Below are 13,191 nucleotides of genomic sequence, written 5' to 3'. Positions count from 1 at the left end.
ATGAAGAGGCGGGTGATAGGAGATGAGGTCAGATGATAAGGAGTCTTGTGGCCATTATAAAAAGGACTGCCACTCACACTCTGAGTGAGATAGAAAAGCTATTGGAGGTTTTGAGCAGAGGAGTAAAATTATCTGACTTGTGGCTGCTAGATAGGGAATAGACAATCTGTAGGAGTAACAAAGGGGACAGGGACACAAATAAGTAGATTAAAGGCTGTTTTCAGTAATCCAAGGTTTTGAGCCTGAGTAACTGGAAGAATGGTGCTCTCATTTGTTGAGATGAGAAAGACAAGAGGAACAAATTGGGAGCTTGGGTGTTAGACGTTTTAAATTGGAGATCCCTATTTAACATCCAGCGGGGCATGTCAAGTAGGCAGTTGGTGGATAGATCAACTAGAGTCCAGTGGGGAGATCTGGGCAGGAGATAGAAGTTTGGAAATTATTACATCATCAGCATACAGGTAGTAATTAAAGCCATGAAACTTGAATAAATAACTAGAGGGAACGAGTAGAAATGGAAAAGGACCAGAAACTGAGGTGGGGACACCCCAGCGTGTTAGAGGTCGGGAAGATTGGGAAGAAGAATGAGCAAAGAAACCACCAGTGTGATCAGAGGAGGAAAGCAAAGCAGAGTCCTGTCCTGAAAACCAAATGAAGAAACGGCCTTAGAAAGGCACGAATAAGCACCTGCGTCACACGCTGCTGGAGTGGGTCTCAGAAAATGAAGACTAAGGATTGACCCTTGGAATTTGCAGTATAGAGACCGTTGATGACTTTGGCAGGCACTTTGGTAGAATGCCCTTAGACTAAAGCCTTTTGAGCGTGGGTTAAAGAGAGTTTGGGAGGAGAAAAATTGGAGACAGTGAGTATAAACAATTCTTATGAGGGGTTTTGCTATAAAAAAGGAACAGAAAGATGGGGTCATAAGTAAAGAGAGGATTTGGAGTAGGGCAGGTTTTGTTCATTTTTAAGATGGAAGATGATATAGCATATTTGAGTACCGATAGTATTGGCTCAACAAGAGGGAAAAACTGATGATCCAGAAAAGGGACTGTTGCTAGAACAGCACCCTTGGATTGTTGGAGGGAGGAAGGCAGAGAACATGGCTACTGATGCAGGTAGAGGAGAAATGGAAGCATATAGAAGTTCTTTTCCAGTTGCTTCAGATTTCTTAGTGAAATAGGAAACAAAGTGCTCATTGAAAAGCAAGGACAGGGAAGATAGAGGAAGGGGTTTGAAGAAAGGAGAAGGTGTGCAGAAGTCCTCGCAGAGAGTGAGCGTGAAAGGAACAGGGAAACGCAGGATTGCCTGTCAGCAGCCTTGAGGACACTTAATGATTAAAAATGAAAGTTCATTGATATCATTGAAATATCTGAGAAAAATACACATAGAAAACTAAAGAAAACATTACCTCCCTATGTATCAACTTCATGTTTTTAAGAGCTGTAACTTAGAAAGCAACATCTGGCCAGGCGCGGTGGCTCACGCCTGTAATCCCAGTACTTTGGGAGGCTGAGGCAGGAGGATCACTCTACAAAAAATACAAAAATCAGGCGTGGTGATGCACACCTGTGGTTCCAGCTACTTGGGAGGCTAAGGGGAGGATTGCTTGAGCCTGGGAAGTGGAGGTTGCAGTGAGCCAAGATTGCACCACTATACTCCAGCCTGGGTGACAGAGCAAGCCCCTGTCTCAAAAAAAAAAAAAAAAAAAAAATCAATTCTTGATTAAAACCACACATCTTCCTATAACTTAGTCTTCCTGTGCTGTCTTCTCATAAACCATGGTTTCCTGACTCCTTTATTTTCTGCTTTCTTGGGATTAAACCAATATTGCTATACTATTTTTGGTGTCTCAGGTAACTGTTTTTCTAGTGGAGTAAGATTTAGGGTAAAATAAGAAAATGAGCAGCAAAACTTAGTAGAAGAAAATAAATTGATCATTCCTTCTCATAAACTTTTTATGGATATTCCCTTTGTTGCCCTTTCTCTTCCCTTTTCTGTCTACTTAAACTCACATATTGAAGAGCTTGAAAGTAGATCATGTAATGTTTTATATTATCTCCATAAATTTAATTCTGACAATCTGGAGTTTATATTTACAGAGAAAGACTTTTGTAATTCATAAAAATAAGCAGACATTACCTAATTCCAAATACATAAAAGTATTTTTCGAGAGAATCAAACCCTCAGTAGTTTTTCTTTTCTCTTTGAAATTGTTCAAATGTCATTGAAAAAGGGGAAATTCTAACACATTCATACACTTGCACATACTGAATATGTACTGAATAGAAAAACATTTTAACTACTGATGTAAAAAGTAAATTAGTTTTATCAAGTTATATTTAAATATATGTCAAATATGTAAAATCACATTACTTTAGAGCTGAAAAGAATGTTGGAAGTTGTCTAATCCAGTGATTGTTTTTTAGACTATTTAGCTACAAAATCCTTTGCTCACATATATTATGAAAGCCAGACACGGTGGCTTATGCCTGTAATCCCACACTTTGGGAGGCCAAGGCAGGTGGGTCACTTGAGCCCAGGAGTTCACGACCAGCCTGGGCAACATGGTGAAACCCCGTCTTTACCAAAAAATAAATTAAAAAATTAGCCAGGCGTGGTGGTGCGCCTGTAGTCCCAGCTACTCAGGAGTCTGAGTTGGGAGGATCCCTTAAGCCCAAGAAGCTGAGGTTGCAGTGAGCCAAGATCATGCCACTGCACTCCAGGCTGAGTGACAGAGCAAGACCTGTCTCAAAAATAAAGCAAATATATTATGAATCCTAGTATATAAAATTTTACTCTATATCCCCTCCAACTTAGGTAAGATAAGAGTAGATTTTCCATTGAGCACACTCCCCTACCTACTTCCAGAAGTCCCTAAAGGAGATCATGAAACCAGTTTTAAAAGTGTCGGTGTAATCCAAGTTCTCATTGTACAAATGAGGAAACCGAGTAACAGAGCAATTGCGTGACTTTGCTCAATATCTTTGTCCAGAACAAAGATGTAAATAACTGCTGGAGGGCTTCATTCTACTATTCTCTCCTTTTGTCTATCTTTAAATTTTTCATGATATAAATTGTTTTAAATTTACTTGAGAAACAAGAGTACAGCAGATCCTTAGTCTCAAGTTTAAATCCTAGTTTTAATATATTCTGAGCAGAAGATCTGTGACATAGATTGTATAATTCTTCTGAAGCACCAATTATATACTATAAGGCCAGAATTTATGAAGAAGACAGCTGGTAAGTCAGCCTAACCACCTACCCTAAACTTTATTGCATAGTTCTCTACAACCCATTAAATACCCACCAACTCTTGTAAAAGAATGAAACTCACTCTGAAAAGCGCTAATAAAGAAAAAAGATATTTTGAGAGAGAAAGTGTATACTCAGCTTGCATTTGGAAATCTGGTGGCAAAGCAGATCTAGGGGTGATATAAGTCTCTTGAATAGCAAGGTTCTGACGCGTTCATACTCCAAAAGGAAGGAAATTATCATTTGTGAAAATGATTTCACGAATGTTACTGTCTCTCAATTCTTAAAACAACTCTGTAATATAAATATTATCCATATTTTTGAGTGAGGACATTGAGACTAAGAGGTTAAGGAATTAATTCTTCCAGGGTCCCAGGATGCAGTCATTCATTCAGTACATGTGTATTGATTGCCTGCCACATGCCAAGACTTAACAAGCTAGAAAAGACCAGCCCCTGCTCTGAAGGGATTCACTGATTATGTGGGAGACAGGCACACAGCATACAATGTCACTGGGGCACACAGGATAGGATCCCTAGCCACAGTTCTTTCAAAGCCAGGGAAATCTTTACTGAGAAGGGGACACTGAGCTAAGTTTAGGGGATGACTAGGAATTTACTGAGCACAGGAGGTAGGTAGGGACACCCTAGGAGAGAAAACAGTGTGCACAAGTTTATGCCATCGTTACAGGGCATTGAGTATTTAAGAAATGTCAGGTAGGTAATGTTGTCATTTTATGAGGTCATTTTTCACATATTCTTAACATTACTATAAAGCAATCAAATTAAAGTAATCCCATCTCTTTTTCTATGCTTGATCCACATTAAGTGATTTCAGATGAGGGATGTAAAAGCGTTTTCAGAACAAAAGGGGTAATAGAACGGAAACTGGCACATGGCAAGCACTCAGTGATTATTTATTCAACAAGACTGAGTTGTCCAGGGAGGTAAGAGAGCTGCCAGCCCCATTAAAAGGGTAAGAATTTTTAGACATGCAGGCATGAGTCAGCCATCAGTGATTAATGACTATGACTATAGGCTCCATTCTTTGTGTTTCTTCTGTATATTAGTTTTTCCCATGAAATATTTAATGCAGGGTGTTTTTTTTTTTCCCCCACAAAGCTATTTTACATTATTTGAAAATACAGGCCAGGCGTGGTGGCTCACGCCTGTAATCCCAACACTTTGGGAGGCCAAGGTGGACGGATCACCTGAGGCCAGGAATTCAAGACCAGCCTGGCCAACATGGCGAAACCCTGTCTCTACTAAAAATACAAAAATTAGCCAGGCATGGTGACGGGCACCTATAATCCCAGCTACTCAGGAGGCTGAGGCAGGAGAATCGCTTGAACCTGGGAGGCGGAGGCTGCAGTGAGCTGAGAGCACGCCATTGCGCTCCAGCCTGGGAAACAAGAGCGAAACTCCATCTCAAAAAAGAAAAAAGAAAAAAGAAAATACAGCTGTTGGTAATTGAAGAGGCAGGTCTAGGCCAGACTGCAAATTCTAAGAGATTTGAGTTTTGTGCCGAAGGAGCTATGGAAAGGTTTTAAATAAGAGAGTAACATGTTCAGAAGCAAGTTTCAGAAAGACCACAGTGATGGTAACATGGAGTAGAGATTGGCAGACCAGCAAGGAGACCCTTGCAGTCAGCCAGGAGAAAGGTACAAAGGCCAAAACTCAAGTAATTAGTGGAGATGGAGAAGAGATGATGAATAGGAAAAATACTAAATGAGGATCTGAGATTTGGAAATTGATTGGACATGGGAAAATGTTATTAGGAAGGAGGCAGAGGTGATATCCATAATTCTAGTTTTGGTGACTTTGTGGATTGCAATGACATTTACAGAGAGAATACAAGAAGAAAACAGTTTTGGGAAAGATGAGTTTAGTTGGGGATATATTGAGTTTCATGTACCTGTAGGACAAATACTTGAAAGCGTCTCAATAGGATATGTAAGTCTAGAATTTAGGAGATCCTAGGCTGGAAATAGTCAATAAATGCAATAGATTTAATAGCAATCTTAAATGTCTCTATCCCCAAGAATCCGAGTAGTCTGAGAACTCCATTAAGAATAACAGGGTAAGAATTTAAGAATTGCCATAAAGCAGGTTAGCTGCCTGATTCCTTCAACCAGCTCCCTGTTTTATCTCTGGTCACCAAGGGATAGTTTCCAGGAAGATGTGGTTTTCCTCTGCAATATCAGCCTCAAAAGGTTAGGGATTGGCTGGGCATGGTGGCTCACACCTGTAATCCCAGCACTTCGGGAGGTCAAGGTGGAAGGATCACTTGAGACCAGGAGTTAGAGACCAGCCTGGGCAACATAATGACACCCTGTCTCTAAAAAAAAATGTTTTTAAAAGGTTAGGGATGTTTTCTAATAAAAATCCCTATGTTAAAAAGAAATCACAATGGGATCACTAGTCAACAATAATTTATTGTACATTTTGAAATAACTGAAAGAGTCTGGGCACCATGGCTCACATCTGTCATCCCAGCAGTTTGAGAGGCTGAGGCAGATGGATTGCTTGAACCCAGGAGTTCAAGACCAGCCTGGACAACATAGGGAGACCCCCATCTCTACAAAAAAAATTTAAAGTCTCTACTAAATGTGAAAAAAAGCCAGGCATGGTTCTGTGTGCCTATAGTCCCCGCTAACTGGGGGGGGCTAAGGCAGAAGGATTACTTGAGCTGGAGAAGTGGAAGCTGCAGTGAGCCATGATTGCGCCACTGCACTCCAACCTGGGTGACAAAGCGAGACCCTATCTCGAAATAAATAAGTAAAAAATAAGAGTATAATTGGACTGTTTGTAAGAAAGGATAAATGCTTGAGGTGATGGATACCCCATTTACCCTAATGTGATTATTATGCATTGCATGCCTGTATCAAAATATCTCATGTAACCCATAAATATATATACCTACTATGTATCTACAAAAATAAAAAAAAATTTTTTTTTTTTGAGACGGAGTCTCGCTCTGTCGCCCAGGCTGGAGTGCAATGGCGCGATCTCAGCTCACTGCAACCTCTGCCTCCCGGGTTCAAGTGATTCTCTTGCCTCAGCCTCCCACGTAGCTGGGACTACAGATGCATGCCACCACACCCGGCTAATTTTTGTATTTTTAGTAGAGACTGGGTTTCACCATGTTAGCCAGGCTGGTCTCGAATTCCTGACCTCAGGTGATCCACCCACCTTCGCCTCCCAAAGTGCTGAGATTACAGGCGTGAGCCACTGCACCCGGCCAAAAATTTTTAAAGAAAAAAAAACTGTTAGAAATTAAATTTACCCCTCCTTGCTTCACAGCTTTTATGTGGAATAGGAGTATGAATTAACCAATGAAAATAGGTCCATTACTACTCCCAGAGAATCCAATCCAAAAAACAAATCTAAACAACTGGGCCTCTCTGTAGACTCTCCCTGGGCAGGTGAACTGTTTACAGAGATGAAAGTAGAAGATAAAACCATGGATACTATTTAAGAAGTGAGTGGAGCCAGCCAGGGAGCACAGTCTCTGAAGCAGGAGGCACGAGGCATTCTCCTCCCAGCCTGATTCAAAAGGGCTTGGCACTGCCTTCCTCAGCTGAAAGGTGCCGTCCTGAGTTGACAGTTAGAGCAACCCTCCCTTGACCAGTGCTGGGTTCACACTGACAGAGGCCTCTCTTTTTAGGACTCTGTGGAGACAATGCCCTTTTCTTGTTATGTGTTAAAAAAAAAACACCTTTTTCTCTTATGAATTTTATTCAAGTTTTGAAAAGACGCTTATGCGTTATTTGCTGATCTTTATTACTTTCACCCTCAAAGGGTGACAACATCACCAAGCAGTTTATGCCAAGGCTTACTAAGCTCACCAATCAATAACAGTATTGTAAACTTTGAGGCTCCCCCACAACTCCAGTTCGTAAATGTTTATTTACAGGCCTCCCTCCACTTCAATGTCTATACCAATTGCTGGTGAATCTGAATCTTTGCAAGAAGATAGAAAAGGTGGAGAGACTCTCAAAGTGCATCTTGGAATAGCAGGTATGGATGTGTGGCTTACTGGTTTTTTAATTTCTGAGAGACTACTTGATGCCCTAAAAATTCCCAAAGCCCTTCCACATTTAAAATTGTGTGGGTATTTGACTTGAAACAGGCCAATAAGAATCAGCAGTTTTAATTTTGTAATTCTTGGCTGATCCAGTGCTTTATTTTGTCTAAAGTATTGTGCTCTGACAGATTAAAAACTAGATGTTACAATGACACTCCCCTCACTGTATGCATCTACTCCCCACAGGTACAACAGGTACTACAGGATTTTTTCCATTTTTCCCATTCCGTTACCCTGCAACTTCTGCCTCTCGGGTGTCGCTTCTCTTCCATGAATCGCTTTCCCTCTGTCAGTGGTTCTCAGGCCCTAGTGTGCATCAGAGTCACCTGTAGGGCTTGTGAAACCACAGGTTGCTGGCGGCAGCAGCCAGAGTGTTTGATTCAGTACATCTGGGTTAGAGCCTGAAGTTTTGTATTACTAAGGCATTCCCACAAGATGCTGATGCTGCTAGTCCCTGACCACACCTTGAGATCCACATTTCCAGACACACTTCTGGCAGCAGTCAGAATCTGCTCCGGAAGTAAAAACATGGTGGTGGGGATAATGTCAAGGTTGCAGGAGGAAAAGGACTTAGGAGCTTCCTTCTTTCGTCAGTATTATGTGAACAGGATGTATTGTTTGAAAGAAGGGAAAGGTGAAGTGATATAATTAACCCTTTCACTACCTTTTAAAATATGCAAATATTTGGTTTCTTATAAATAATGGTGACTGAAATTTCCTGTTTTGGGATCAGTGGATCTTTTGGGAACTTGTAACCATTCCATTAGCTCCTTCTCTTCAGCATGTAAATATTCTGAATTCTTTCTCGTATTGAACAAATGAAAACAAAAACTCCTTAGCCCTACATCCTTCTCTATCTACTGCACTTCCTTAGGCTCCAGCAGGCTGGCGCATGTGCTCATATGCTCTCTCTCTTCCCCCACTCCGCCCCAAATGTATAGAGAGACATCTGTCTCTCTCTCTGTGTGTGTGTGTGTGTGTGTGTGTGTGTGTGTGGAGAGAGAGAGAGAAAGAGATCAGCAAGAGATGATATATGTACCACACACTTCTTATAGCGAAACTTCTAGAAAGAATATACTGTCCATTTATTCCTAAACACATTAGCAATCTGGCTTCCATCATCTGCCCTCTCTTGCTGCTATCCCCAGATACATGATTGTCAAGTCCTGTGGACATTTGTTCTGGTCTTATCTGATGGCCAGTTATTCATTCTTGATGCTTTCTCTTCCCTTGGCTCCTACCTCTCTGACCTTTCCTTTTCTAGCTTCTTAGAGGCTTCTTCATCTTCCTCCAACTTCCCTTTACATATTGATGTTCCACAAGGTTTGGTCCCCTCACTTCCTTGAGCAATACCATCTATACCCTTGGCTTTATCTATCACATAAATGTAAATGTGATTGTGTGATGTAAATGTGATCAAATGCTTTGGGGAAAGGTCCACTTCATACCAAATGTAACACTGAAATCCATCTGTTTCTCTTTCTACCCAGCCAGAGTCTAACTAAGTTCTTCATGATCAGGTCTTATTTATCTCTGTATCCCGAGCAGAAGGCCCGGGACACAGTAGATGTTGAGTGACTGTTGAATAGGCATCCTCAGGTGTCTCTAATTCCACACATCTAGCACAAGTCTTCCTACCTTTTCCTCCTGTCTTTTCTACCTCAGTTTTCCTGACACAAACTTCTGCTTTCTTATTGAGTCCTGCTATTTGTGCCTATGAAACATCTCTCACTCTCAGCTGGATTATGAAAACCTTCACTCTTATGCCCCCTGTTTATCCTGTTGCCAAAGTGTTCTTCCCAAAATGTAGATTCGATCATGTCACACCCTTTCTTAAAGCCACTGAACTGTTTTCTTCTTTAAACTCATAGAAGGTTCTTCATCAACAGCCATCTACTCATCTTTCTGGCCTCTTTTCCCTCAGTTATTATACTCCACTACCCTATATGCCAACTTTTCCAAATGATCTGCTTCCCTACAAAGAAGGCATGCTCTTCCCGGTGCCTTTCCTTGCTCATCTAGCTCAGGAGTTCCCATACGTTGTTCAAGTCCTGGGGTTAACCTCCTCTGTGAGGTCTTTCCCCCATTACCAGGTTGTGTCAGATGCACTGTCCTTTGGAGCTCTTAATAGGTGCTTTTTGGTGCTTGTATTTTTGTACTTACCATATTGTATAAGTTTTGCTTCCACCTCTAAACTCTAAGCATGTATTTTGTCTTATTTATTTTGTACTTCCTATATCTTGTACAGCATTAGGCACCTGACTTGGTAAAATATTAATAAATATTGATTGAATGAATAAATTTTGGAAACCAGAAGATATGTGGATGACTTAAGATCTGGGCCAAACCCAGAAGTAAAGAGCGCTGCATAACTCGATATGAACCAACTTTTTGAGTTCAGATTTTGCTGAATGTTTGCGTTTGGAGCACTGTAGAGATGCTTGGGCCACTTATACTCTGTCCAGAAATGAGAAGCCTTTGCAGAAGGACCAGGTTACTCCAGTATTTTCCTTGTTTTGCAGCATTTGTTGGTCCAACTACATGCAGTATCATTTATAGAATAGCTGCTATAATAGCTATGTTACTCAGTTGCTTTCCTTCTGCTTCTAAGTTAAAAACAGTTCTTGTTTCCAAATATGATTGTGCCCTAGGGAAAATGGTCACAGTTCTGCATTCTCTGGAAGAAGCCTGGTTCTGAAAATATATGATTGGCACCTGGAACATACACATGATCAGAAACTATTAGAAATGGCTTTGACACTGCCTTTTGTACATTTACTTTGAATCTGAATACTATAATCACTTTCTTAAGAACTTTTATTCTCAGTGCTACATCCCATGCTGTGTTGATTTAAGCCACAGACATTGCCCAAATTATAGCCTAGCACTAGCAACACTAACATTAAAGTAATAGAGTACTCTTTAGCTTGCTGTTGTGATGGATTTTTAAGGAAGCAGTATTTCCTTAGAAACCACACTAAAACCTACCAATTTTGTGAACATTTATAAGAATACATCTGAGTCATTTTTATTAGAGAAATACTGAACACTAAAACTATAGCAGTTTTAAGATAGAGTGCTGTTAAATGTTTTGAAAAACAGGAGTTTATTGCACAGACTGAACTAATAAAGGACCGAAATAATTTTTTTAATGTTATGAAAAATATAATTCTTCAGCAAACTAAGGTATTTAAATACTTTGTATATCTTGCAATACAGTTGTTTCCATTGTACTGACTTAAAAGGATGTCCCTCATTTTGTAACTTATTGTTTTGATAATGAACTTGGCGGAGTTTATAAAGTCTGCAGATTAGAATACAAATTGACCATTAACTTTTTGGCAATAAGAATGACATCATGTTATGACATATTACAGATCTTTCAGCAAAGAGTGCCTCTGTTCCAGACGAACTTGGTGCCTGTGGACATTCTAGAACATCAAGCTATGCAAGCCAGCAGTCAAAAGTATCAGGTAGAGGCTAACAGTGAAGTTGAATTCCTTATTGTTCCAAAGGGACTTGAAACTTTTGTGATGTGGGGGAACGATGTCAGATTGCAGAGTGTTTGATATGTGTATTATATCCAAGGTGATTTTCTCTGACAGGGTATAGCACCTGTCACTCCCGGTCATCTAGTTTCTCTGAGCTCTGCCACAGGAGAAATACCTCAGTGGGAAGTACATCAACAGGAGTTGAAAGTATTCTAGAGCCATGTGATGAAATTGAGCAGAAAATTGCTGAGCCAAATCTTGATACAGCTGATAAAGAAGATACAGCTTCAGAAAAGCTCAGCAGGTATCCTTTTAGTTTAAAGAATAAATTTTAATTTTTAAAAAACTTTGTTTTCATAACATAATAAAAAGGAAAAAATGTAATTCTTTTCAAAGATGCCCAGTGAAACAAGATTCTGTAGAATCTCAGCTGAAGCGAGTTGATGACACCAGGGTGGATGCAGATGACATTGTAGAGAAAATATTACAAAGTCAAGACTTCAGCCTAGATTCCAGTGCGGAAGGTGTGTAGATAACTGTTAAGCATAGATTCCTGCAATCCAGGTTTTTGTAATCTGTGTAGTCAGCAGTAAAGAGGCTCAGAACATCATGATACTGACTGTTGCATATTTGTATAGTGAATTTCATGCCTGTAAAAATCTCAAGATAACTTTATAGCTCATTTATTAATGAGAATGAATATTGAATTTAGAAAAAGAACAAATTTTAGTTAAAAGTGATCAATTTTAAATAAAACATTTATTGTGTTTTTAATTATGCCTAGATGTCTACAACGTTCGTATACCTAATGATAGGTATCTACATCTGCTTTTGTTATAAGTGCTTTAAGCCACTGTTGTAATTTGGAGGTGGTCTTAGAACAATAGTGAATAATGGAATCCTTCATTCCCTCCTTAGAATTTTCACTGAAACTGAAAATTTGTATGCCACCAATTTGAAAGGTATAATTACTCATGTTGATGTGAATAGAAAGCACTTAACAATGGACTTATTTTCATTATATAGCTGGGTGTAAAGAGAAGTAATTAAACCTTACTTTGGAAATTTGTAGGAAGAGCTATCTCCATTACTCAGTTAAAAGAAAAAGAGCTTTGGAAACATTGATGAGAAATAACCTTTAGAGTATCTTTTAAATTGCCTATTTTAAAACATGTATGTAACTTTGGTTTTTAAGTTGTTTATTTATCTAATAAACTGAATTGTAAAATATTATTACAATATCAATACTATTTGACAACAGTCTAATAATTGTAATGTAACAACATTTTAAATGTGTATTGCAGAAGAAGGACTAAGGCTATTTGTGGGTCCTGGGGGAAGTACAACCTTTGGCAGTCATCATCTTCCAAATAGGTAAGTAGTACAAATAGTGTCTTATTAAAATATAGACTAATTTTTTTAAAAAAATCATGAGTAGAGGATGATGGTTGCAAAGTTTGTATTAGGCTGAAGCTAGGAAACACAGATAGTAGTAGTTACATGAGAAGAGTTACAGCTCTTAGTGTAGCTCTCAGTTTCCTTAATTCTGGGTATGTTTGACATTATATTTTATAAATTAGTTTTTAATTTCCTTAGAAGTATTTTTAAAGTGTATTAGTCAAGGACCAGTAGACCATTGGGAAAGTTGCAATATAAAAGGACATTTAGAAAAGAGTTCTTAGTCTTTTAAAACATTAATTTTTTATTAATTTATTTTCTAGAGACAGGGCTGTTGCCTAGGCTGGAGTGCAGTGGTGCAGTCATAGATCACTGTAGCCTCAAACTCCTGAGCTCAAGTGATCCTCCTGCCTTAGCCTCTTGAGTAGCTAGGACCATAGGCATGCGCCACTGTGCATCGCTAGTCTGATATTTTAGGAAGAGCAAAGCAAAATTACATTTTCAGTCAATGGTCTTATCTTTTCTGAGCAGTTACACAGCCACTGAGCAACTTAAGCTGCTGTTAACCTTTCTTGTACTCTCCTTCTCTCCACCCAACTGCCATACATGTTAAAACCATCATTCTCAGCAAACTATTGCAAGGACAAAAAACCAAACACCGCATGTTCTTACTCATAGGTGAGAATTGAACAATGAGAACACATGGAGACAGGAAGGGGAACATCACACACCGGGGCCTATTGTGGGGTGGGGGGAGGGGGGAGGGATAGCATTAGGAGATAAACCTGATGTTAAATGACGAGTTAATGGGTGCAGCACACCAACATGGCACATGTACATGTAACTAACCTGCACGTTGTGCACATGTACCCTAAAACTTAAAATATAATAATAAAAAAAAAGAAAAGTTCTGAAAAACCAAATACCATTTTGCTAGTTCAGATGCAGATGAAGAAAAGTC

General features: G+C 39.5%; 1 protein-coding gene across 2 annotated transcripts in view; it reads left to right on the top strand.

The window, feature by feature from the left end:
• EEIG2 (EEIG family member 2) overlaps nucleotides 1–13,191 on the top strand; it is an 81,709-nt gene that overhangs the window by 53,313 nt on the left and 15,205 nt on the right. For both annotated transcript variants that reach the window (XM_024230761.3, XM_024230753.3), the window contains exons 6-10: nucleotides 7,171–7,274; nucleotides 10,719–10,814; nucleotides 10,947–11,136; nucleotides 11,229–11,356; nucleotides 12,137–12,206. In XM_024230761.3, coding sequence (XP_024086529.1) covers nucleotides 7,171–7,274; nucleotides 10,719–10,814; nucleotides 10,947–11,136; nucleotides 11,229–11,356; nucleotides 12,137–12,206 — 588 coding nt within the window. The remainder of the gene's footprint in view (nucleotides 1–7,170; nucleotides 7,275–10,718; nucleotides 10,815–10,946; nucleotides 11,137–11,228; nucleotides 11,357–12,136; nucleotides 12,207–13,191) is intronic.

This window comes from Pongo abelii, chromosome 1, assembly GCF_028885655.2.
Source record: "Pongo abelii isolate AG06213 chromosome 1, NHGRI_mPonAbe1-v2.0_pri, whole genome shotgun sequence".
Taxonomy (NCBI): Eukaryota; Metazoa; Chordata; class Mammalia; order Primates; family Hominidae; genus Pongo; species Pongo abelii.
The sequence above is the reverse complement of the archived record's forward strand: the minus strand, read 5'-3'. Positions and strand labels throughout refer to the sequence as shown.